This window comes from Microchirus variegatus, assembly GCF_963457635.1.
Source record: "Microchirus variegatus genome assembly, chromosome: 4".
NCBI lineage: Eukaryota > Metazoa > Chordata > Actinopteri > Pleuronectiformes > Soleidae > Microchirus > Microchirus variegatus.
Window position 1 is genome coordinate 4529354 of NC_139805.1, and position 23644 is coordinate 4552997.

Below are 23644 nucleotides of genomic sequence, written 5' to 3' on the forward strand. Positions count from 1 at the left end.
AGAAAGAAAGAGAGAGAAAGACTGTTGTTGTTGAAACAGTGGCCGTTTGTCACTTTTCTGTGTCCCGGAACGCAGTTTTAAGATAATTTGAGGCGAGAAATTGGCCATTGAGAGTCTAAACATGTGCTGTGTGTGTTAAGATATGACGTATTTATAGTTCGGCAGCGACGACGTCGGCGGTGTTCAGCTCCGCCCTCTGTGGACGCTCGGTGCTCACTGTGAGCCGGCACAGAGCAGATTCGCTCGGCCTGTCCTGAGGACCAATCGCAGCTCTTGCCGTCTCCGTTGTCCCTTGACGGAGTGACGGACGCTTAAAAAATATTCCGTGCAGCCGGAGCAGAGGCTCTACGACAGGTTCTGCGTCGACGCAGAGGACTCTGCGTAGCCTACGCAGAGCACTTTACGCAGGAGTATAAATTGGGCTTTACTCTTCTGTATGGGAATTTGATTATAATTTAGACACAAGCTCCTCATCCACTCATTCTCTAACACTGTATTCTCCGCATGAGGGTCTTGGTGGTGCTTGAAGCAATCTTGGTGGGGTACACTCATCGCCAGTCCGTCAGAGGGCAATGTGAAACCACATTTCTGCAAATGATTGTATAATATATGTATAATAGCCCAAAAGATCTGTTATTAATGAGAAAACCACCTTTTCTATTTAATGCAAACGTGCATGTTTGGGTGTGATTGACAGGTGCCCCCCCCCCCCCCTCCCTTTTACTGATTGCTGTATGGCCATCATCATCATCATCAGCCAGAGCTGCAAGAAAAAACACACAGAACAGATGCAGCAAATGCGTCCACTCTCATGAATATGGAAATGCTAGGTGTGTACTAATATGTGGGTGTGTGTGTGTGCGTGTGTGCGTGCGTGTGTGTGCGTTTGAATGGACAGCCACAATGTAGAATGCATTAGCATTAGATGATGATGACGATGGTGCTGGTCTTTAAAGGCTCTTGCTATGGTGCCTTTGGACCCCCCCCCCCCACCCCCCCCTTTCTCTGCTATCATCATATTCCCCGGCCTCTTCGGATGAGTTTATAATTAAAAGTGCTCCAGCTCTCTAATATGAGTGCTATGACTGTGGTGTAGAATACATGGCACAGATTGATCAGATAAAGAGCCAGTCATATTTCTTTACTGCTAAGCCTATTCACTATGAGAGCACTGATCCCCTCTCTCTCTTTCTCCCCTATGTCCTTCTTGTCTCAGAGACGTTAAATCTGCTCCATGAGCTCTCTCGTATTTTTGCTTTTTTCTTGCTTGCGATGTTGTGCGTCTTCACTGCAGTCTCTGCAGTTTGTACGCGCAGTTTTAACTCCTGAACTCTCTGTTGCGGCCTTGTCTGTAGGCGGCGCTTACAAAGTATAGGCAAAACAAAGATAATACATATTGGCTATATCCAGATCAGATTTGACACTTCACGGTCTTAAACAAATACAATTTTTGTCATCAACACACTCTTAGAAATAAGGGTTCTAAAAGGGTCCTTCGAGGGATAAAGGGCTAAGGTTAAGGTTCTACCTGGAACCATTTGCTTCTGAAAAACCCTTTCCTGAATAAAAGAGTTTTCAAGGGTTTTTGGTAACCCTTTAAAAAACCCTTTCCTAAATAAAGGGTTTTAAGAGGTGTGTGTATTAAGATAAGACGTATTTATAGTTTGGCAGCGACGTTGTCGGCGGTGATCAGCTCCGCCTCTGTGGACGCTCGGTGCGCACTGTGGCCGGCACAGAGCAGCGTTAGCTCGGCCTGTCCTGAGGACCAATCGCAGCCCTTGCCGTCTCCGTTGTCACTCCGTCACGGAGCGACGGACACTTAAAAAATACTTTGTGCAGCCGGAGACGACGCAGAGGCTCTCCGACAGCCTCTCCGGCAACTTCGAGGGGTCTCCGTAACCTACGGAGAGCACTTTGCGCAGGAGTAAAAAATTGGGTTTAAGAGTGCAGAAAATGTCTTTGTGAGACCGCTCTGTAGTAAAGTGGCAGATTTAGAAACTACTGCAGCAAATGTGTGAGTGAGATTTATCTAGATTAGATTACATTAGAGCACTCGTCTCAGTAACTGTTGTTAGATTTTGCCTGGCTTCTGTGGTGCAGATTGAGGATGTCAATACTCATTGAGCGCTTAAAGGCAAAACAATGCTGCGTGGATCTCATTCATGTCACAGTGAACAGGATATATATTTAATCTAGGAGCACATGCTGATGTGACACGGACCTGAATTGAAAATCAGAATTGCCCTGAAATGTCAAGTCACGTCACTTCAGAACGTTGTCCAAAAGTTGGTGGAGTGTGAAAGCTGAGTAACTCTCGCAAAAGATCGATACAGTTTTATTTTTGCAAGGTCAGGACACACAAGCACATGGGGAAGTGCTTTAGACCTTTCAGGAAGTGGTAACGGAAGGAAACTAAGTCTCTGAGGGGGGGCTTCAAAAATGTCTTCTGATCATCAAAACCTTTTTGGTTTTTCCCGTTGTAAGATGTGAGGCCCTCGTTCATAACACCAGTGTATGTAACACTGTGCATGTGTTGATGTGTGTTCAATAGTTTGATACAGAGCTGAAGCTGCAGAGATAATAGCTATAAGGCAAACTCATACTGCCGCTCTCTCCCCTCATCTTTCCTGCCCTGCATTATCCCCTCTCTCCTCTTTGCCCTTCCCTCTATACTCCCTGCATTCATCCCTCTCTCCTCCTCCTCCTCCTCCTCCTCCTCACCCATCGTCCCCTCATCTCGCGCCCCAATCTTCTGCCGCCTCACCCCTGCATGTCACCTCCACCGCTGTGACAGACAGGGTGTCCTCCTCGCCTTGTAACGATCACTGACATCCAATATGTTTGGCTTGGGATCATCCCCCTGTGTCCATTGTGCTTTCTGTTAAATGCTTTATTGATTAGCCATGAGTTAATTACAAATTACATCAACCGTGGCGCAGACCAAAGGTGGCTTGCGACACAGGGCTGCAGGATCCATTCAGGAGGAGCTGATACGTGTTGACTACACACACCTGCCCCCTGTGTGTGTGCGTGCGTGTGTGTGTGTGTGTGTGTCTCAACCTCAGCAGGTTACATTAGCCCCGACGGATTCCTCACCCTGCTCCTTCACTATTAACACCCATGCATTTATGACATTTCACAGTGCCTTATCAACGCTCCGGGGGCCACGCAGTATTTTCTGGGCGATTGTAGTGAAAAGGGTAGCATTAGAAACAGGAGGTTTCTGCAAGGAAATGCCCTGCATGCTTAATTTTGTACGAAGAACAACTTGACTCAGCCCATATGCAAAATTATGAGACTGTGCCAAATCCACAGCAGACCTTTGGAGGCTAATGTATTCTGGATTTAAGCTCCATTGTAAAAAGCCATAACACGCCTGCATCTGACCTGCTCTGCTGCAGCCCCCCGAAAACAACCCCTCACCTCTGACTTTTACACAAAGTTATATGAAGCTGATGTTAATAATAATAATATTGATAATAACGATCAGATTTGCAAGTACTGTTTTTCCCTTTTCATGCTGTGTCAGTTTCTTTTTTGACATTGCCGTGTACTTTGTGCAAAAGCAAAAAAAAAAAAAAAAAAAAAACTAGTGAAAAAGAAAAAATCTTTATCAAATCCCCATTCTGAGGCTTTCAATAAGGCAGGCCATTACCTCACAGGCGCTTTTGTTCGGCCTATACAAGAGAGAACAAAATGGTTATTCAGGAGGACGCTTTAGATTTTTATTGTGGGCTCGCTATTCACAAAGAGCACCGTTATTGTATTAAAAGGAACCATCTGTGGCAGAAACAATGGCTTCAAATTATCTGTGAATACCCAGTGAACAAAAATATAAAGCTTTTTTTCCTGCTCATTATGTGGGCTAAGCTAGGGGGTTGGAAGATAGTAGAGGAGAGGCATAGACTTTGCTATAACTGACTTTTGTTGTTCTTGCCTGCATTCTTCTCCTTTTTAAATAGGCCCCCTTTTCACATTGTGTGTCGCCATAAACGGCTTTTCTTGTTGCAGGACTCGCGGAGAGAAGACAGCGGAGCTCCAGACAGACAGCGCGGGGCCACTGCAGGGGCTGCGCGCCGGCCAGAGCGCACCGGCTGCCGGATCGAAAATGCGTGGAATACCGCGGGGGGGGGGGGGGGGGAACGAACGTGCGGAGCGGTGCCGCCGGTTGGACAGTTTCACATGGCGGCACATGGAGCTCCGCGGCCGGGAAGACTGAGACTGAAGCGAGAGGAGGATGTGGAGGAGAAGGAGGACGAGACGGAGGAGGAGGAGGAGGAGGAAGAGGATGGGGAGAGAATGAGCAACTTGTTTTATTTCGACTTGAGGAGGACAAACTTCCACAACTGGCAGTAAGTTTGAGTTTTGACTGAGCGAAGCCGCTGTGTGTGTGTGTGTGTGTGTGTGTGTGTGTGAGAGAGTGAGAGAGAGAGAGAGAAACACGCAGTGTTGTGGAATGACACCGCATGTCATCATGAGCTTGACTGACTGCCTGAGCTGTTGCTGCCAGCTTATTTTTTCTTCTTCAACAAACACGCACACACACATACACACACACACTCACGCGCGCGCGCATTTTATTTTAAAAATGTATACATTTGAATTAGTAACAAATCAAAACTGACAAACCCGAATAGAGCGATGCGACGTTATTAGACCTGTAGAAAAAAAACCTGTGCGATTATCTGCGCAATCGAAGTTCATATTTTTCCAATAACGGATTTATTTTATTTCATTATTATAAATCCGGTCATATAGTGATTTTTTATTTATTTCTTTTAAATTATATTATTTTATAAACTAAAGCAAATAAATATTGTTTAATTGTATTTATAAAAAGATAAAACATATATATTGTCTTTTCCCTTTCTTTTTAAAAAGCACGAGTTAAGCATATAAAACATTGTCTTCAGTAATTAAGAACATTTCTTTATTTTTCCCTTAAAAGAGTATTAATAATATCAATAATTCTCGGACTTCTTATTAATGTACTTGATGGATGATTTTCTTGGCTGCGTCCTCATTCCCTGGAACGGCCCCTAGTGGCAACAACGGACACGTTTATTCCCATTTCACCTGAAAAACATGTATCTCATTACCGTTCATCACAATTATGTTTTTTCACGATATATATATATATGTATATATATATACATATATATATATGCGTAAATGTAAATCAAAATTTCAGTCACCTTTATCACCTCATTCAACTTTTTATTATTATTATTGTTATTATTATTATTATTATTATTATCATAGTACATTTGGACTCCAGCGTCTCAGCAGCTGCTATTGGAAAGAACACCTGACTTTTTTTATTTTTTTTTATCGCTGCTCTTTCTTTGACGCTTGTGTTTTTGCGCAGATCCTGTTACCTGAAATTGTGTGACCACAAAACAGTATTTTGATATCACAGCGTGCTGCACTCCATATATTTAGCTGTATCCATCCCAACCTGGTGCAGCGGGGGCTTACAAGTGGTCCGGGGGAACCGCCCCGCTAGTTTCCCCCCTGTTTTTTTGTCAAGCAGCGGTTTTTAATTCAGGATGATTGTGGATGCAGGGTCATTCCCGGCTGGCTGGGGCCCGCTTTCAGAGAGCTGCGGGGGCCCCCGCTGTTCCTTTATTATCATAAGCAGATTAGAGGTAGCGGGGAACACACTCAGATGCAGATAACAGCCGAGCGGCCCATTTCAACCTTGCATTATAATGGACCGAGCTGCATGTGTCGCCTCTCGCAGCCTATTACGCACAAGATGAATCTTATGTAAGGTTGCCGGGGCCGGCATAATGAGAGCACCGGGGCTCCGCTCCTCCATTTATTATCAAATGACTAAAACAAAAATAATAAGGCTTGATCCATTCACTTTCAATTACGATTTAATCTCGAGACACGCATTTAAATGAAATTAAATTATTCCAGGTGTATGTACTTGATCTAGCTTTAATTATCGGGACTGTCTGGCTTGCAGTTCCATGCAGGGCATGCATTACTGAGAGCCTCATTTTTTGTGTCGTTATTAGGGAATAAATAATAATAATTAATGAATAAATGAATGAATTTATATATATATATTTATATATAAATATTTCGGTATATTTCGGTATATTTCTGGCATTACTGTCATCTTCGGCTGGACTTCTAAAAACAGCCATCCCATGCCTCCTCTCTCCAAACCTGTCAATTGAGGTTTCTGCAGTCACGTGTAGTTCTCTTTTCCTCCAGTAGGCGGTGCTGGTGTCACGCAGGAGCACACTTTTGCCCTCAGACGGAGATTTCGGGGTAAAAAAAAAAAAAGCATTAATAACAAGTGGCACGAACAACTCTCCCAGACTCATTGTAAGGACAACAAACAAAGTTGAGTTGGTTTTTTGGACATTAAATCAATAATATGATAGATTTCATATCATTTCACACTGATGATGATGATGATGATGATGATGATGTTCGTAGCAATATAACAGTAATTCTGGTCAGACACGCACACACACAAACACACACACACACACACAGAGTTCAGCAGCAGCAGCAGCAGCAGTGCTGTGGCGGTGGAAGTGGAGTGGAGTTGGGTCTTTGTCCGGACAGATGTAGCGACAACATCCCAAACAAAACCCGCTTATTTGTGCTGAGATGAGCTCGTCAGCCTTCTGTGTGTTGGCATTCAACTTCACTAAACAAAAGGACTAAAGGAGCAGGGATGGGGGAAACATCTTGGATTACCTTTTTCCTCTTTTCAACGCTAACCCCCCCCCCCCCCCCACACACACACACACACACACTCCTATTCTTTGACTTAACTAACAAAGTTTATTTAAGTGTTGTTATATTGTTGTTGCTGTGAGTGGGGGAATTAGTGGCTTTTTCATTCACAATAATAACAACAGCAGCAGCAGCAGCAGCAGACGTGTCGCGAGGCCGTGACTTGATCCTGTGTGATGCCACTCACACTCTTAATGTTGGAGTTGTCACTTTTGTTGTTTTTTTGTAACATCGATTTAAATTTAAAAACGTCAATTTAATCTATTATGAGCACGTGGCGTATTCAATTATTGTTATAATTTAGGCTACACGTAAACATGCACGCACTAAAATATTCACATGAAAAATGATGTGTATATTTAAATGAATTTAAAAAAATAAAACATTTCCATCCTATTTTTGTCATGAAGTTCTAAAGGCAACACAAACTATTTTAATCGAACATCTAGAAAGCTTCTGCGTGTCTCTCCTCTTGTGTTTAATGTTTAAAAATATCCATAATGAGCCCCAGAAAAAGAAAATCCCGCAGAAACGTCTCCATAAGCAGCTGGAAATAGTAAATGTGTGCATATATACTCGCTCTACATTGGTTCATGTGCTTGTAGAGGGGTTTTTGTGTTATCGGGGCGGGGAAGACTCCGCCCCTTTATGCTAATTGGGCCCTCCCATTGGTGTGTCAGGGGAGCAGGCGCACTGCGATTGGCCAGCTGCAAGCCATTTATTCACTGACGGCCCCCGTCATATGAATGGTTGTCTATTAACTTGTTCAAAAACTATCTGGAGTTGTCAAGGCTCAGGCGGACTCAGGCGAAAAAAAGTACAGTGGCGTGTTGATGCTTTTCCGGAGAAGTTTTGGGGACACAGGGACTTTACTGAGAGAACATTCTCTGTCTCTCTCTCTCTCACACACACACACACACACACGCTGACACTGACACGCACACACTCGGTGAGACGGAGAGAGAGTGAGAGTGTGTGGAGACACCGCTTGGCATTTTTTTTTTTCGTCCAGAGAAAAGTTGCAGAGAGAGATCGACAGGTAACTTTGTGTCAGCAGCAGCAGCAGCAGCAGCAGTGACCCTGCGCTCCTTCTTCTTCCTCCCTGTCCTGCCTCTGGTTTGTGGAGTTTATCTCTTCTTTTTTTTCGTTTGTTTCTATATTTTTTTTCTTCTCTGCGTCGGAGCTCCAACTCAAAGCTGTTCCTAATGTATAACATGATGGAGACTGAACTGAAGCCTCCTGCTCCCCAGACCAACACGGGGGTCACGGGCAACACCAACTCTTCCGGCACTGGCGCCAACCAGAAAAACAATGCCGAGCGGGTCAAGAGACCCATGAACGCGTTCATGGTGTGGTCCCGGGGTCAGAGGAGGAAGATGGCACAAGAAAACCCCAAAATGCACAACTCGGAGATTAGTAAGAGACTGGGCGCCGAGTGGAAACTTCTGTCCGAGAGTGAGAAGAGACCTTTCATCGACGAAGCCAAAAGACTGCGGGCCCTGCACATGAAGGAGCATCCGGATTACAAATACCGGCCCCGGCGGAAAACCAAGACCCTTATGAAGAAGGACAAGTACACCTTGCCCGGTGGGCTGCTGGCTCCGGGAGGGAACGGGATGGGGAGCGGGGTCGGTGTCGGAGTGGGCGCGGGCCTGGGCGGCGGCGTGAACCAGCGCATGGACAGCTACGCGGCGCACATGAACGGCTGGACCAACGGCGGCTACGGCATGATGCAGGAGCAGCTGAGCTACCAGCACCCGGGGCTCAACGCGCACAACCCGGGCCAGATGCAGTCCATGCACCGCTACGACATGAGCGCGCTGCAGTACAACACCATGGCCAGCTCCCAGAGCTACATGAACGGTTCGCCCACTTACTCCATGTCCTACTCGCAGCAGAGCACGCCGGGCATGACCGCGCTGGGCTCCATGGGGCCCTCCTCCGTGGTGAAGTCCGAGTCCAGTAGCTCCAGCCCGCCCGTCGTCACCTCGTCGTCCCACCGCGCAGCTCCGGGCTGCCAAAGCGGGGACCTGAGGGACATGATCAGCATGTACCTGCCCGGGGCGGAGGTCAGCGAGCAGAGCGCCCAGACCCGGCTACACATGTCCGGCCACTACCAGAGCCCCGTGCCCGGGACGACGCTCAACGGCACACTGCCGCTAACACACATGTAAGACACAGCAGAGAAGCGACAGAAAGAAAGTGTGTGTGTGTGTGTGGGGGGGGGGGGGTGTGTGTGTGTGCGTGTGTGTGTGTGTGTGTGTGGGTGTGTGGGGGGGGGGAAAGAAATGAACTTTTATAAGAGAAACTGTGGACTACTTAACGTTGGACTATTTTTGTACAGAAACATTTTGGGGTGGGAAAAAGTTGTATAGAAGTCTCTCTCGGGGGTAAAAAAAAAAAAAAAAAAGCAAAGGACACACGACTCAACTTTTTTTTTCTTCTTTTATTTTATTCAAAGGAAGCTCTAGAGGAAACGGTAGGAGAAAACCCCCTCCCTCCTCCTCCTCCTCATCCCCCCTCCCTCTTCACTGGTGGATGAAGTTTGGAAGACTATTAAAAAGTGGGAGTCGCAATCAAAATGTTTTATTATTGCAATCACCTTTTGTACAGTATTTATCAAAGAAACATTACAATCAGATGAAATTGTTTGTTTAACTGCAAGAGGTTACTTCCTTTCTTTTTTTTTTGCCATTTTCTTTTATGTTTTATTTTGTTATTTTCGTATAAAACTTAACGCCAGTTCTGCAGAAAATATTAAACGTGTGGGGAGAAAAAAAAGAGTCAGAACAGGAATAATGACACTTGAATTTTCACTGAATTACTGAAAACACTGGAATGAAAAGGGATGAAGCAGGTAATACTGTTTTTTTTCAATTTAAAGTCGATGTTACTAAACATTGTATTATTTTATTTTATTTCAAAAACACAGGACTGTTTTTTTTCCCCTACAGCTTAAAATATAGGTTGTTAATTTATATTCCCGTCTCCCACTTTTCAATCTGTTTAGAGGTATGATGCTTCTTATTTTCTAATTGATTTGTACAATTTCTGTATATTTACTGTGATATTTTAAGTTTTTTATTTCAAGTAAACAGCAAAAAAAAAAAAATCATTTCCCGTAGTTGTATTTTAAAAATTGTGGCCTGTACGCAGAAGCCAAACCACTCCATGTAAATATTTACCGGAACTAATACCATCCTCATAACAGTTACAGTTTCAACTGAATATATTATTATTATTTTTTTTTTTTTCAATATGCAGTTTGAAATGAATAAATTTTGGAAATTTGGATACTCGTAACTGTTGAGTTTTGATTTGATTTTTGTCATTCTGTCTTTCTGTTCAACGCTGACAGTTATTCATAGTTAGTTTATTAAATAACACAAATTACATTTAGTTAATTAAACACGGATCTTTTTTCTACATAGTTGTTACATCAGGAACGTTTGTTTCCTGTTTCCTAAACAAATTACACACTTTTTATAACATCAAACATCCTCAGGTATAAACAACACATGAATAAGTAATTTTCCTAAATATCTAGTTTAATTCAAAATATTATCCTGCTTTTGAATGGATCAGAGGGAAGAATAATCTGAGCGCGCAAATATCATAAATATTAGCAGACATACATCAGATTATTCGTGTGTGAGTAATCTACAGGGACAGTGTGTGTTATTTATGATTTATAATTTATTGTATTGCCGTTCTCTTGTGGCTTGTTCATGTGTCTTGTTATAATAACTCGGGCTTTGGCTCTCTTGACGGGACATTACATCTTCTTGATGTCACGATAAGATGTGTTGCTTTTATTACGTTTTATTGTTATTATTGATATTATTATTTAGTTAGTTATTTTAATAAAAATAATTAGGTCATGGTATAAATGGAAGGTGGGCAGGTGAAAGGTGCTGGTGTTTCTCCTGACATGGAATAACTCAAGCGGCTATTTCATTTAATTTAGGGTTTTAATTTGTATTATTGTTATTTATTATTTTTTCGTTAATCGTGGTTCTTATGGTTGAAGTTGTCGCTTGACGGTCTGCGGTCGGTTTGCCCTCTCCTATAATAATAATAATAATAATAATAATAATAATAACAATAACAATAGTTATAGTTATAATAATAAAAACAATAATGATAATAATAATTATGCTTATGATGAACTAACAGTCCGATCTAAATTGAACTAACGGTTTCAAATCTGGGGGGAGCGTTTATGTGTGTGTGTGTGTGTGTGTGTGTGTGTGTGTGTGTGTGTGTGTGTGTGTGTGTGTGTGTGTGTGTCTACGCGCACATAGATTAGGACCGTTGTGTCTTGCAGGCTGGGTCTCGGGGGATCGGAGCTCACATTAACCGGTGGATGAATATTTGAAGAGGCCCCTTGGTATTTGTCAGACCTCTCTCTCTCTCTCTCTCTCTCTCTCTCTCCCGCTCCCTCCCTCTCTCCCTCTCTCTGAAGAGGTCGAGGGGATCACCGGTCGCCTCATTAATTATTGATCTGATCACCATAGGTTGTAATAGCCGAGAACACCGGTAATAAATAATTGTTTTGAAAAGGTCGGACGTGTATAGACGCATTAACGTCCACTCATTCTTCATGTGTTTTTGTGGACGCACACCAGGGGGCCCCGCCTGCAGGCCCCGAGGCCCCGACACATGATTCCCTCTCATAGCCTCTATCGGCAGCTTTGATGTGACGGGTGAAATGAATGTACAGAATGATCTGTGCATTAAAATATCATCATTTAACTTCTATTCATAGCGTCATCAAAATAATAGTAATAACAATAATAGTACTAATAATAACTGTGATGCATATGAAGGCCAAATGTTTTTTAAAAGCTAAAAATAGAAGAGTTAGAAACTGTTAAAACTCAACGTGATACATTGACTTAGAGGTTTTAAAAATACGCCCTTTATAAGATAGTCTGTGGGCGTGTGTGTGTGCGCGCGCGCGCGCGTGTGTGTGTGTGTGTGTATGTGGCCAAAACTCCATTTTCCCACTGAAAACACTGACATCGCATTATCTCGGTACAAAAATATTAGCCCACATTTTGGCCCCCGTGCTTTTCCAAAATGTGATTTAATCTCGGGTCCGCTTTAAACTGGCGCTCCTGTTCAAACATGAACATGAAGGCGCAGTGCACGACCGCGCGCGCGTACACACACACACACACACACATGTTCAAAATGTTACATCAGGGATGTTTTTTTTTTTCCTCTTCAAAAAGAAGCTATGATGTGGTGTGTTTGTATGTGTGTGTGTGTGTGCGCATACATGGCGAACAGCTGATTGTTTGTGATCGTTGGAGGCACAGAGTCTGTTGGCCGCGAGGACCAGGTGTGTTTGTGTGTGACACATAGGTACAAGCTTAACAGTGTTCCCATCCATCCATCCATCCAACCATCCATCCATCCATTCATGTCCCCCCCCCCCTGTCGCTCGCGTGCAGAGTCTGTCGCAGCTCGAGGATATTTGGACTGCAACAGGTGGTAAGCGCGCTCCTCTGCCTTTTTTTTTGTTTGTTTTTTCCTTTGCCCCCGGTTAAAAAAAAATAAAAAAAATATCACACACGCACACACACACACACTCACACACACACACACACACACACACACACACACACACACACACACACACACACACACACACACACACACACACACACACACACACACACACACACACACACACACACACACACACGAGCTTAGTGGCCATGTAATCCTACGAGAGCCACTTTCCCTTTTCGCCACATTGTGGATAATAAGGAGGAGGAGACATGACGTCACTGTAGATGAAGCGGTTTCCTTTTCTCTTCCCCTTAATATCGTTTCCTGTAAAAGAGAAAATCGGCGGACTACACCTTTATTAGACGAGCGCGATACAAAGCGAAAACACAGAGGCACGTGGTTTTCCTTTAAAAAACAAACAAAAAAAAAGTTAAATAAAGTAGTTAAATAAACAATTATTAATGGCAGTGCTTTTTATTAATTAATCTGATTGATTTGATTAAGGTGTAACACGTTTATTTAATGTTTGTCTTAAAAACATCGCACACACAACTGAATCTCTATTTATGAATTAAAAACGTAAAATAAAGTCAGCCTCTTTTGGAGGTTTTTTTTTTTTTTCTTTTCTTTTCTTTTCCTTCCTCCATAATCACCACAGATACAAACTGAGAATGAGTGAATAGCAAAACTGTCTGTCTCTGTGTGTGTGTGTGTGTGTGTGTGTGTGTGTGTGTGTGTGTGTGTGTGTAGGGACTGAATGGCAGCCAGTAGCCTGCTGATGTACGCAGGTGCAGAGGAGGGAAGCGGGTGGTGTGTGTGTGTGTGTGTGTGTGTGTGTGCGTGCTCTCCCTCTCTCTCCCTCTCTCTCTCTCTCTCTCTCTCCCTCTCTCTCTCATCCATTGAATAGGACCACACACTGACACAGACCAGCATGCCATCGGCCTCGCGCTGTTTTTTTGCCTGAATTCTCAGAGGCTCGAGGCCTCTGCGACCCCCTCTCCTCCTCCTCCTCCTCCTCCCCTCTCCCAACCCCCCCCCCCATCCACCCCCAGTGGCTCGGCCTCCGTTTATCATTTGTGCTCATTGATGCTGACAGCTTTATAGAGCTCTATCATTAAAGGAATGCAGGCCATCGCCGCAGTAGAACGTAGAAAAAAATATACACATATGATACACATTTGATTTGTCATTTCAAATGTCTGTAAGTTGTTTTTAAACGGGGTCAGAGTGCTCTATGTAAAATGAGCTGCCATTAAATACATGAGGCCTATATGAGTTAGGTCAACACAGTCTTTGCAGATTTTATTCCATGTTTTCATGTAACATTTAAACTTGGATTTATTTGTGTTTCACTGTCACATCACTACTAACACATGCACCGATAATGTGATCAGTATCAGAACACAATTAAATCCATTATAGTTGAAGGCACAATGTGTATTTATTGGTGAAAGTTGGATGTATAATCTGAAGTTTGGAGAAACCTTCGGATTATTTTCATCATCGATTAATTTGTCGATTTTTTCCTCGGTTAATCAAGTACTTGGTTTGGTCCAGAAAATGTCAGTGTATCTCAAGCCTGGGAAATGATGATGTTTCTCAAATGTTTTGTTCTGTAAAAAAATGTAAACAAAAATGTTAAAATGGAGCAAATAAACCAGAAGATGTTACATTACATTATTATTAGCAGACAATTTCATCCAAAGCAATTTACAATTGAGTACAACCAGCCAGGGCTGGAGTTGAACTTGTGACCATGATGTCTGTGCATATGGGCGAACTGGTCTTAATCACTCAGCTACTCCACCCCACCTCTTCTAAACAATATGAAAAAAAAATGTTTTTATTAATGAAAAAAAAAAAAAAAAAAGATCAATAGATTGTCAAAATAGCTGATGATTAATTTAGTAAAAGTTTGATAATCGAATAATCCTTTAATTACTGTAGAAGCATGGAGATCCAAAAGGCACATTCTTGTTTTCATGAAAAACAACAATTGATTGTACATTATTGCAATTAAATAAGTGCAATTATTTTATCTTTAAATGAAAGTAATTTAGCCCCGAATTCTTACATTTAATACAATTTATTCTACATTGATAATAATGTTGTTTTGTTTGTCTCTGCTGATTAAAAATGAAGCACAAGCTTGACAATTAACAACTGAAGTTTACTACAAGTGATAAGTGTGCAGCATGGCAGCTTCATCGAGTTATTGATTATAGGGAGGACATTTTCACTCCTCTGATCATGTGTCTATTCTGCTTGAAGAGTTGATAGCTCAGGTCAGGAGAAAGTGCAGGGGGATGGAGGAGGAAGAGGAGGAGGAAGAAGGGGGTGTTCCTCTGACAAGAGCAGACAAAACAACAATATGAGGTCTTTTATTCTGAAGCAGCAGTCGGGGAAATCCTCGTGCTAATGAGATGATCTCATTTCTCCAGAATGGTTGTTTTTTTTACACTGATTTTTAATGAACACCATTTTCTCCTCAGACTCACAATATTGCTTCAACTTTAACTTTGCTGTTAAACCTCAGCATTTTGTTTTTTTTCTTTAATTCATCATCTCAAACGACGAGAGTTAAAGCCATTAGAGCCATTACGGATGCCGTCGCCACCACGTGGTGTTAAGTTTCCTCCTATAGTAAGAAGAAAAAAAAGGGAACATGCTTGAGTGTCAATATGCACATTGTCTTATAACTAATTTGAGTGAATGCAGCCATAATGACAGTATAAAGACGCGCTAATTGGCCTTTTTTTTCCTTCACAACAATGCGACCAGGCAGACACAGGCAGCCAAGCATTTGACGTTATTAAATAATAAAGAGATGCTGATATCTCTTTATTATTTAATAACGTCAAATGCTTGGCTGCCTGTGCTGGCTGCTGTTGGGAGGAGGAGGAGGAGGAGGAGGAGGAGGAGGAGGAGGAACATGTGGCTCCAGTTCAGGAGCATGAGCTGTAGGCCTGCGGTCAGGGATGAGAGCCACAGGCCTTGAGGAAACTAAGGCCCAGCGTTTTTTTTTTCTGTGTTTCACATGAAGAACAATTTAATTAGAATAAACATAAAATCAAACAATCCAATCGCACTGTTATTAATATTATCGTTGTTGTGATATTTGGGCAAGTTTAGCTCATTAAAGGCATGCGTGAATCATCAGGTGACTGCAGAAAAAAAGAGAAAGTGCTGCTGCTGTTTGTTCCAGCGCTTCTTTTGTTGTCTGGAAATGTGGAGAGTGTGTTTACTGGTGAGCCTGTCCAGGCCTGAGGAGGTGGACGAGAGGCAGGGCCTTTATGTTCCAAACGTTTTAGAATTTTCGGGCAACATTAGAAGCAACAAAACGACATCAAGTGTTAAATATGGGGTAAAATGAAAGCAAATGTAACACATATAAAAAAATATTATTGTTATTTCTTTGAGGCTCTGTTGGAACAGTGTCAGCAAGTTTCACCGGCTCACTGTCACTCATGGCTGGATCAACGAGTCTGGCAAAACCCAGGGTGAAGGGAGGGAGGGAGGGAGGGAGGGGGACGTGCATGTGTGTGTGTGTGTGTGTGTGTGTGTGTGTGTGTGTGTGTGTGTGTGTGTGTGTGTGTGTGTGTGTGTGTGTGTGTGTGTGTGTGTCACTTGTTGAATGAGTGTGATTTTGAGACGAAGCTCTCCATTTATTTATGATTAAAACAGATAAATACCAGTTTCTGTTGCACAACAGAACAGGGCCTGATAACTGACACGTGGAGAGTGAACTTTGTCCACTATTTTTGTAAATGGATCTATTCATTTTCATTTTTGACACCCATGATATATATATACATATATATATATATATATGTATATATAGGCCTGTCAGATGAAAAATTCAGCCTTTATTCCTACAATGTGTGCACGCTGTCATGTCAGAGTGAACTCTCGTGCTGGAACGATCCCTTTTCCTGTTACAGTGTGTGTCAGCGCAGCACAGACACTTTGTAGGCATTCAGAGATTCTTGATAGTGAAGGCTGTGAGCTGATGGGACTGGATCATCATTAACAAGCCAACATACCCCCAAAACGCCGCCCCCCTGCCCCCCCACCCACCCCCAAACACACACACACACACACACACACACACACACACACACACACACACACACACACACACACACACACACACACACACACACACACACACACACACACCAAAGTCTTCCTCCTGTGGTCTCATTTCCCAGCATAGACACTAACCTCTTTCACTCTGTCATCAGTGAGACTCTCTCTCTCTCTCTCTCTCTCTCTCTCTCTCTCCCTCTCTCTCTCTCTCTCTCTCTCTCTCTCTCTCTTCCTCCAGCTCACAACAGCACTGTCCATTGTTCGTGGCCCTCCCTCTCTCTGCCTGGCCCCCCGACCCAACTGTTGACCAACAACTCCACTTGCACATTAAACGGGGTGAGAGACATGGAGGAGGAGGAGGAGGAGGGGGGGGGCAGGCTGTTGTTGTTCTAATTTAGAATGTGACACAGAAATGAATGTCGAGGGGAAAAAAAAAGAAGTGGGTCAAAACTGAGTGAGGTTAAGACGACTCCCACCGTTGTCATCGACGCAGATTTAACATGAATAACATGAATCAACAGATGTATGTATACGTATGGGATGTATATGTCCCCACAACACACGTTGTCACATTCGGAGACATTACATAGATAGATATTCACTCACATCCTGAAACGTTACCTAACCTTGTCCACACACACACACACACACACACACACACACACACACACACACACACACACACACACACACACACACACACACACACACACACACACACACACACACACACACACACACACACAGACACACACACTGTGTTTACTCCTCCCACTCTCTCTTGTCCTCAAGAAGCAGCACATCAGATAAGTGTATCTGTGCTCGCTGGATAAAAGCATCCTCTATAAATGTCATTTACCAAATGTTTGTTTGTCTGCGGCCTCGGTGGCAGACACATGCTGCTGCTGCTGCTGCTGCATTTAGACCCTGTCCTTACAAATCATGTTGACACACACACACACACACACACACACACACACACACACACACACACACACACACACACACACACACACACACACACACACACACGTACAGGACATCACCCCAGATTACATTTCTCCATGTGGAAATGCCATATCTCTTTCAGCCTGTGAATTATTCATCTGACCCATGAGCCTCTGCTGCTTTACTTACAAAGTAGTCGACTAAACGACTCGCCGTTCTCTCACTTTCTCCGCTTGTGACCGCGTGGACCATCGTGCTCTGAAGTCATCACGTGTTCGATGTGCGAAGGCTGCAGCACTTTGTGTACGAGCCTTAGTGTTTGTTTTCTCCTCTGACTTTGCTTCAACAAGGCCGCGCCTCCAGTTGTGTGGCGAGCTGACAGTTGTGGAGATTGTGATCGAGGAAAGGAATTCCAAATTAAATATTAACCGTTGAGCGGTGCGGCTCGTAAAAAGCTGTCACATAAACAGTTTTCACTGCGCTAATTAATCTTTGAGATAATAATCGTGTGTCATCATTAACACCATAATGGGATTAGCTAAGGCAAAATAACGCCAATATCACACAGCTGTAATCTGAGGCTCATTTTGACAGTTTGTTTTCATGTGAGCTGTAAATCTGATGTATTTGTTTGTTGATGTGTCCATTTAATACTACATTCTCTTTCTTTGGCGATAGTGTACCTTTGTTTGTTTACCTTGTTTTACCTTTTAACTGCACTTCCTGCAATCTTCCTCACGAGTGTCACGTGCTGTTGCTGTGACCTCAGGCGTTATATCCAGGTCACGGTGACACTAGTCAAGTTTTATTTTTCATTTGTTCAGTTTTAATATATTTTTTTATTTACATGGACCAAAGAAACCAGTTAACATATCCACGTTTATGAAGCTGAAAACTCAGCAATCTTAGAAAATAGTTGCAGATGAATCCAGTCATCGATTAATGCTCAGTAAATGGAATAATCCTTGCAGACGTACACTTGATGTACGACCTCACAGCTTCTTTGACTGAGACGCAGTTACAGGTTGTTCTTGTTCACTGCTGAGCTGCACATTCACTTCAAATATTATCTGTATTCTTGAGAAAATGTGTGTGTGTGTGTGTGTGTGTGTGTGTGTGTGTGTGTGTGTGGACCGTACACCACCCCTGCATTTGTTCAGCTCCTACTGTACGAAGAGCAATTTTCTTTATTAAGTGTGAAACCTTGTTCCCGGGCCAATCACGTCGAACGTCGTAAAGATTTCGATTGATTGCATCATTTGCTACCAGGCGATTCTGGAGCTGGTGACTCTGAGGTCTCTCTCTCTCTCTCTCTCTCTCTCTCTCCCTCTCTCTCCCTCTCCCTCTCTCTCTCGCTCTCTCTCTCGCTCTCTCTCTCGCTCTCTCTTGTCCCTCTGACAGAAGCTGTTGTTGAATGGAAGAGTGGCCTCTTTCAGTGTGGGTGTCCCCTCGGGGCCAACTGAGAGAGATAATCAGAGAGGACAGTTACAGACAGACACACAGACAGATGCGAGTTGTTACTCTGTGACTCAGATGAAGGCAAATGTGGTCACATTTTCGACGGGCGCACGAGCGATTTTTTCCGACAAATATCTCAGTTCTTCTTCTTCTTCTTCTTCCTCTTCATCTTCTTCTTCTTCTTCGTTTGCAGCTCAGCATAAAGAGTCAGTCAGTCGTCACAAAATCTCAACCACTAAAACAACTTTGGTATAAGATTTGATTTGATTCTAATTAGTTATAGTTTTTTTTTTATTATTATTAAGGCCTACAATGATTTATAAAACTGAGTTACTGAGTGTAACTGCAGATATGGACTTTGATTTGGCTTAACTGTCACAATATCTTTTCAGTAATTTATCTGAGATTATTTGTTTTTTTCTTCTGTCACCATTTCATTTGAGTGTGTTGCCACCGTGAGAGTCATAGAGCAAGGAGATTATGTTTTCATTGGATTGGGATTATCTGTCAATGTGTCTGTCCCTCTGTGATACCCAAGTGTGTTTTCCCATAACATTTTATTCAGTTACGTATCACCTGATGATGCCACAAGGAAACGGTGAACTTAACAATTAATCCCCGTCTCTCAAAAATGTAAGAATAGTCATCATAATCTGCCAAAACTCATCAGATTTGTGTGTGTATATGAGACACTGACAGTTTGAATCAGGTCTAAAGGCCACATTATACTTCTCCGACTGCGTAATGCGTTATCCGTCTGCGTCACCACGTAGACCACTCGAGCCTTTATACTTCTGCATCGTGGTGACGGATAAGCGCTGCAATTTCCCGCCCGATCACTAGGGGTCGCTGCGCAAGGTTGTTGTGCTTTTGGCTACAGTGAGCAATGGCGTCCGAGGGAGAAAGACTGTTGTTGTTGAAACAGTGGCCGTTTGTCACTTTTCTGTGTCCCGGAACGCAGTTTTAAGATCATTTGAGGCGAGAAATTGGCCATTTAGAGTCTAAACATGTGCTGTGTGTGTTAAGATATGACGTATTTATAGTTCGGCAGCGGCGAAGTTGGCGGTGTTCAGCTCCGCCCTCTGTGAAAGATCGCTGCTCACTGTGAGCCGGCACAGAGCAGCTTCGCTCGGCCTGTCCTGAGGACCAATCGCGGCTCATGCCGTCTCCGTTGTCCCTTGACGGAGTGACGGACACTTAAAAAATATTCCGTGCACCCGGAGACGACGCAGAGGCTCTTCGACAGGTTCAGCGCCGACGCAGAGGACTCTGCGTAGCCTACGCAGAGCACTTTACGCAGGAGTATAAATTGGGCTTAAGTGCCCTTTAACACATTCATATGTGTACATCTCAGCCACATCTTAACAGATCAGGATTCATTTTGTTATGCTGATGTAAATTGGTATTAGTTTCTGTATATGCAGATACAGTTCTGTACAGATGTCTTCTGAAGTCTTCTGGATCGGGTGGATCAAAACATAATCTCAGGTGTTTCCTGTATGTAACATGCAGGCGGAGGTCTGAACTTTCTGAGTGCTCCTGTTTCCATTCAAACTTTTTTTTCAAACACACACACACACACACACACACATATATAATGAATTCACGTCATGTCGTCAAATCAAATGTTGAGTAGCGTAATGGGGATTTTATAAAAAACTAGACCATCTCTGTTTCTGTCTTGTGTTTCACGAACACTGCGAGGGAGGGAGAGGAGAGTAAGGCGACAGGTCTGGTCTGGGTTGGGCAGGTCAGTGCAGTAGAATTTGATTGTAAATAAGAGAGGAGTCAGTTCACACGCCGATCGAGTGACTGCCGGGAACAAGCGAGCCATTTGAATCAGGTGGCTATCTCCCTATCTGAGAGATCAGAGCCCTGTCACCCCCCCCCCACACACACACACACACACCAGCACGACCGGCCCCCACCCCACCCCGTGCTCTCGTCATTGTGCGTTGTGCAGCGATAGGAAACACACACGCACATACACACACATACAGACATGCAAGTGAAATGACATGTCCACTCCCTGCTGGCTATAAGGGCAGGACAGAGTGACTGGATGAGATTTCACTGTCTCACGTTAGGAGAGGAGTGGAAGGTAAGGAAAGAAAGTGAGTAGAGGGACGAGGGAGAAAGGACAAAGGGCCCGGAATTATACCATCACTGTCAACTTCACTATTAAGGTATTCTTTAAAATGTTTGGGCAGTTCTATGATACTTTAAGAGTAACAGAAATGTACCGGTATTACAGTTAAGTCAGCAAAGTGGTTGATAATCAGTACTGCAGTACTTTCTACATTAGTTTTTTTTTTTTCTTCTTTTAAAGGCGGTGTTAGGATGAGCAGCAGGTCACGGAAGCAGGTCATCGAAAAATACTTAAAAACAGTAAAAAGTTGGGAGAAGTTGATTTATTTATTTACAAACTAAATATAACAACCACTCTGTAATTTTCATAATCGATTAATCCAGTGTTTGTTCGGTCCACAACATCAGAAAATGTTGCACAAATGTTTCCGAAACAATGAAATGACTGAATCTATTCAGTTTTAATTCTTTTTTATTTATGGCAAAAAGAAATCATGAAATATTCACTATTTAGGGAGCTGAAAACGCAGAGAAAACACTGAATCCAATTGAATCGAAATGGTTGTCGATTCATTTTGCGATCGATTATTAATCGATTAACTGCTGCACTTCTACACAGAAGTAACATATGTATTATTCTTTTGACAAGTAATACGTAATACGGATTTCCACTGGGCGCGTTACAGCGGCGGCACGTCAAATCGCTTCCATTCTAATCAATGAGAGCATTTCCACTGGCCGCGCTGCGGAACGTCTCAGCAGCGTCCCGGAAGCGGCTCGCCGCGCCGAATCGCCTTCGATAGGTAGCAGTTCTGTTTTTGCTGTTTCCGCTGCTGAACCACGTAAATTTCAACAGAGCAGATCGCACCAGACAGGAAGTCCGACACAGACACAGAAGTAAATAATGTACGAAGAGAGACTGATTGTTGAAGTGGAGAAACATAAAATCATTGATGACACCAGATCAACTGTTCTTCCACATCGGAGAATGTAATAGGCTGTGTTGTCGTTTCCTTTGTACACACAGTCTATTGCGGGATCTTGCGAACTCGCGTCCGTTTCCGGATTATCACGCGATCTTTTCCGTGAATACCTCTGGCTCCCAAGGCACCACTGCCGTAACGCGGCAGAGGTCGAAGCGGAACCGCGCCGATCACGTGCCGCGGCTGTAACACGCCCAGTGGAAATCCGCCTTAACACTCTCTGAGGAACTCGCCCATCACCGTCAATATGTAGAAATACAGACAATACATAGAAAGCTGTGTCAAATCAGCATGACAGTGAACTCCACAAACATGTATGTTACATTTACACTGATATCAAATGTCTTACAGTATGTTGTGCTGTTCTGGTTTGTGACATCATCATGAAAGAAATCATCTTAAAGGTGCATTATGTAATAAATCTTAAGCAACTGGCCATAAAATCCTCCTAATATGTCACAGAGACTCAGGAATAATGTTCATATAACAAACTGAACTCACCAACAACAACAGTACAGACAAAATACCTGCATTAAAAACAAATATTTTGCAGACTGCAAATCATGTTTATGTTTTGAAATCATGTTTTGGCATGCGGCGCCACCTACCACCGGCTACCAATCTTTGCAGACAGTTGAGTCTCAGCTGCAGAGCAACCACGGGTTGCCAGTTACATCCAAAAAATAAACCTTAAAAAACCTTGGTATTTTGAATTTGACTGTAGTAACCGTTTTTGGCCACATTCTTACATATGGCACCTTTAACACTAATAAATAAAGTTGTTCCACTTTAAAATACACAATACAAAATTATCTGATGAAGAAATATCATCTTTATTCTGACCTGAACACTTTATAGATGCCGTTGTTTGTTGATAGTCAAACCTGGTGTCAAAGGCCTATGAAATGTAGATCAAATAGAATATTAGAGGAAGCACACACACACACACACACACACATGCACGTGTGACTCTCTCTCTCACACACACACACACACACATAAGCACATCTATTTGTTTTCTCCATCTTGACAATGCTGCAGAGCAACCACGGGCTGCCAGTTACATCCAAAAAATAAACCTTAAAAAACCTCGGTATTTTGATTTTTTGAATGTAGTAACCGTTTTTGGCCACATTCTTACATATGGCGCCTTTAATGCTAAATAAAGTTGTTCCACTTTAAAATATGCAATACAAAATTATCTGATGAAGAAACATCATCTTTATTCTGACCTGAACACTTTATAGATGCTGTTGTTTGTTGATAGTCAAACCTGGTGTCAAAGGCCTATGAAATGTAGATCAAATAGAATATTAAAGGAAGCACACACACACACACATGCACGTGTGTGTCTCTCTCTCACACACACACACACACATAAGCACATCTATTTGTTTTCTCCATCTTGACAATGCTGCAGAGCAACCACGGGTTGCCAGTTACATCCAAAAAATAAACCTTAAAAAACCTCGGTATTTTGAATTTGACTGTAGTAACCGTTTTTGGCCACATTCTTACATATGGCACCTTTAACACTAATAAATAAAGTTGTTCCACTTTAAAATACACAATACAAAATTATCTGATGAAGAAATATCATCTTTATTCTGACCTGAACACTTTATAGATGCTGTTGTTTGTTGATAGTCAAACCTGGTGTCAAAGGCCTATGAAATGTAGATCAAATAGAATATTAGAGGAAGCACACACACACACACATGCACGTGTGTGTCTCTCTCTCACACACACACACACACACACACACATAAGCACATCTATTTGTTTTCTCCATCTTG

The 23644-nt window shown here is 42.9% G+C and overlaps 1 protein-coding gene across 1 annotated transcript; it reads left to right on the top strand.

The window, feature by feature from the left end:
• Positions 1 to 7967: 7967 nt before the first annotated feature.
• On the top strand, positions 7968 to 8936 carry sox2 (SRY-box transcription factor 2; the record flags this gene model as incomplete). Its single annotated transcript, XM_083887657.1, has 1 exon — positions 7968 to 8936. One exon carries the CDS (start codon positions 7968 to 7970, stop codon positions 8934 to 8936), a length of 969 nt encoding a protein of 322 aa, XP_083743783.1.
• Positions 8937 to 23644: the final 14708 nt, after the last annotated feature.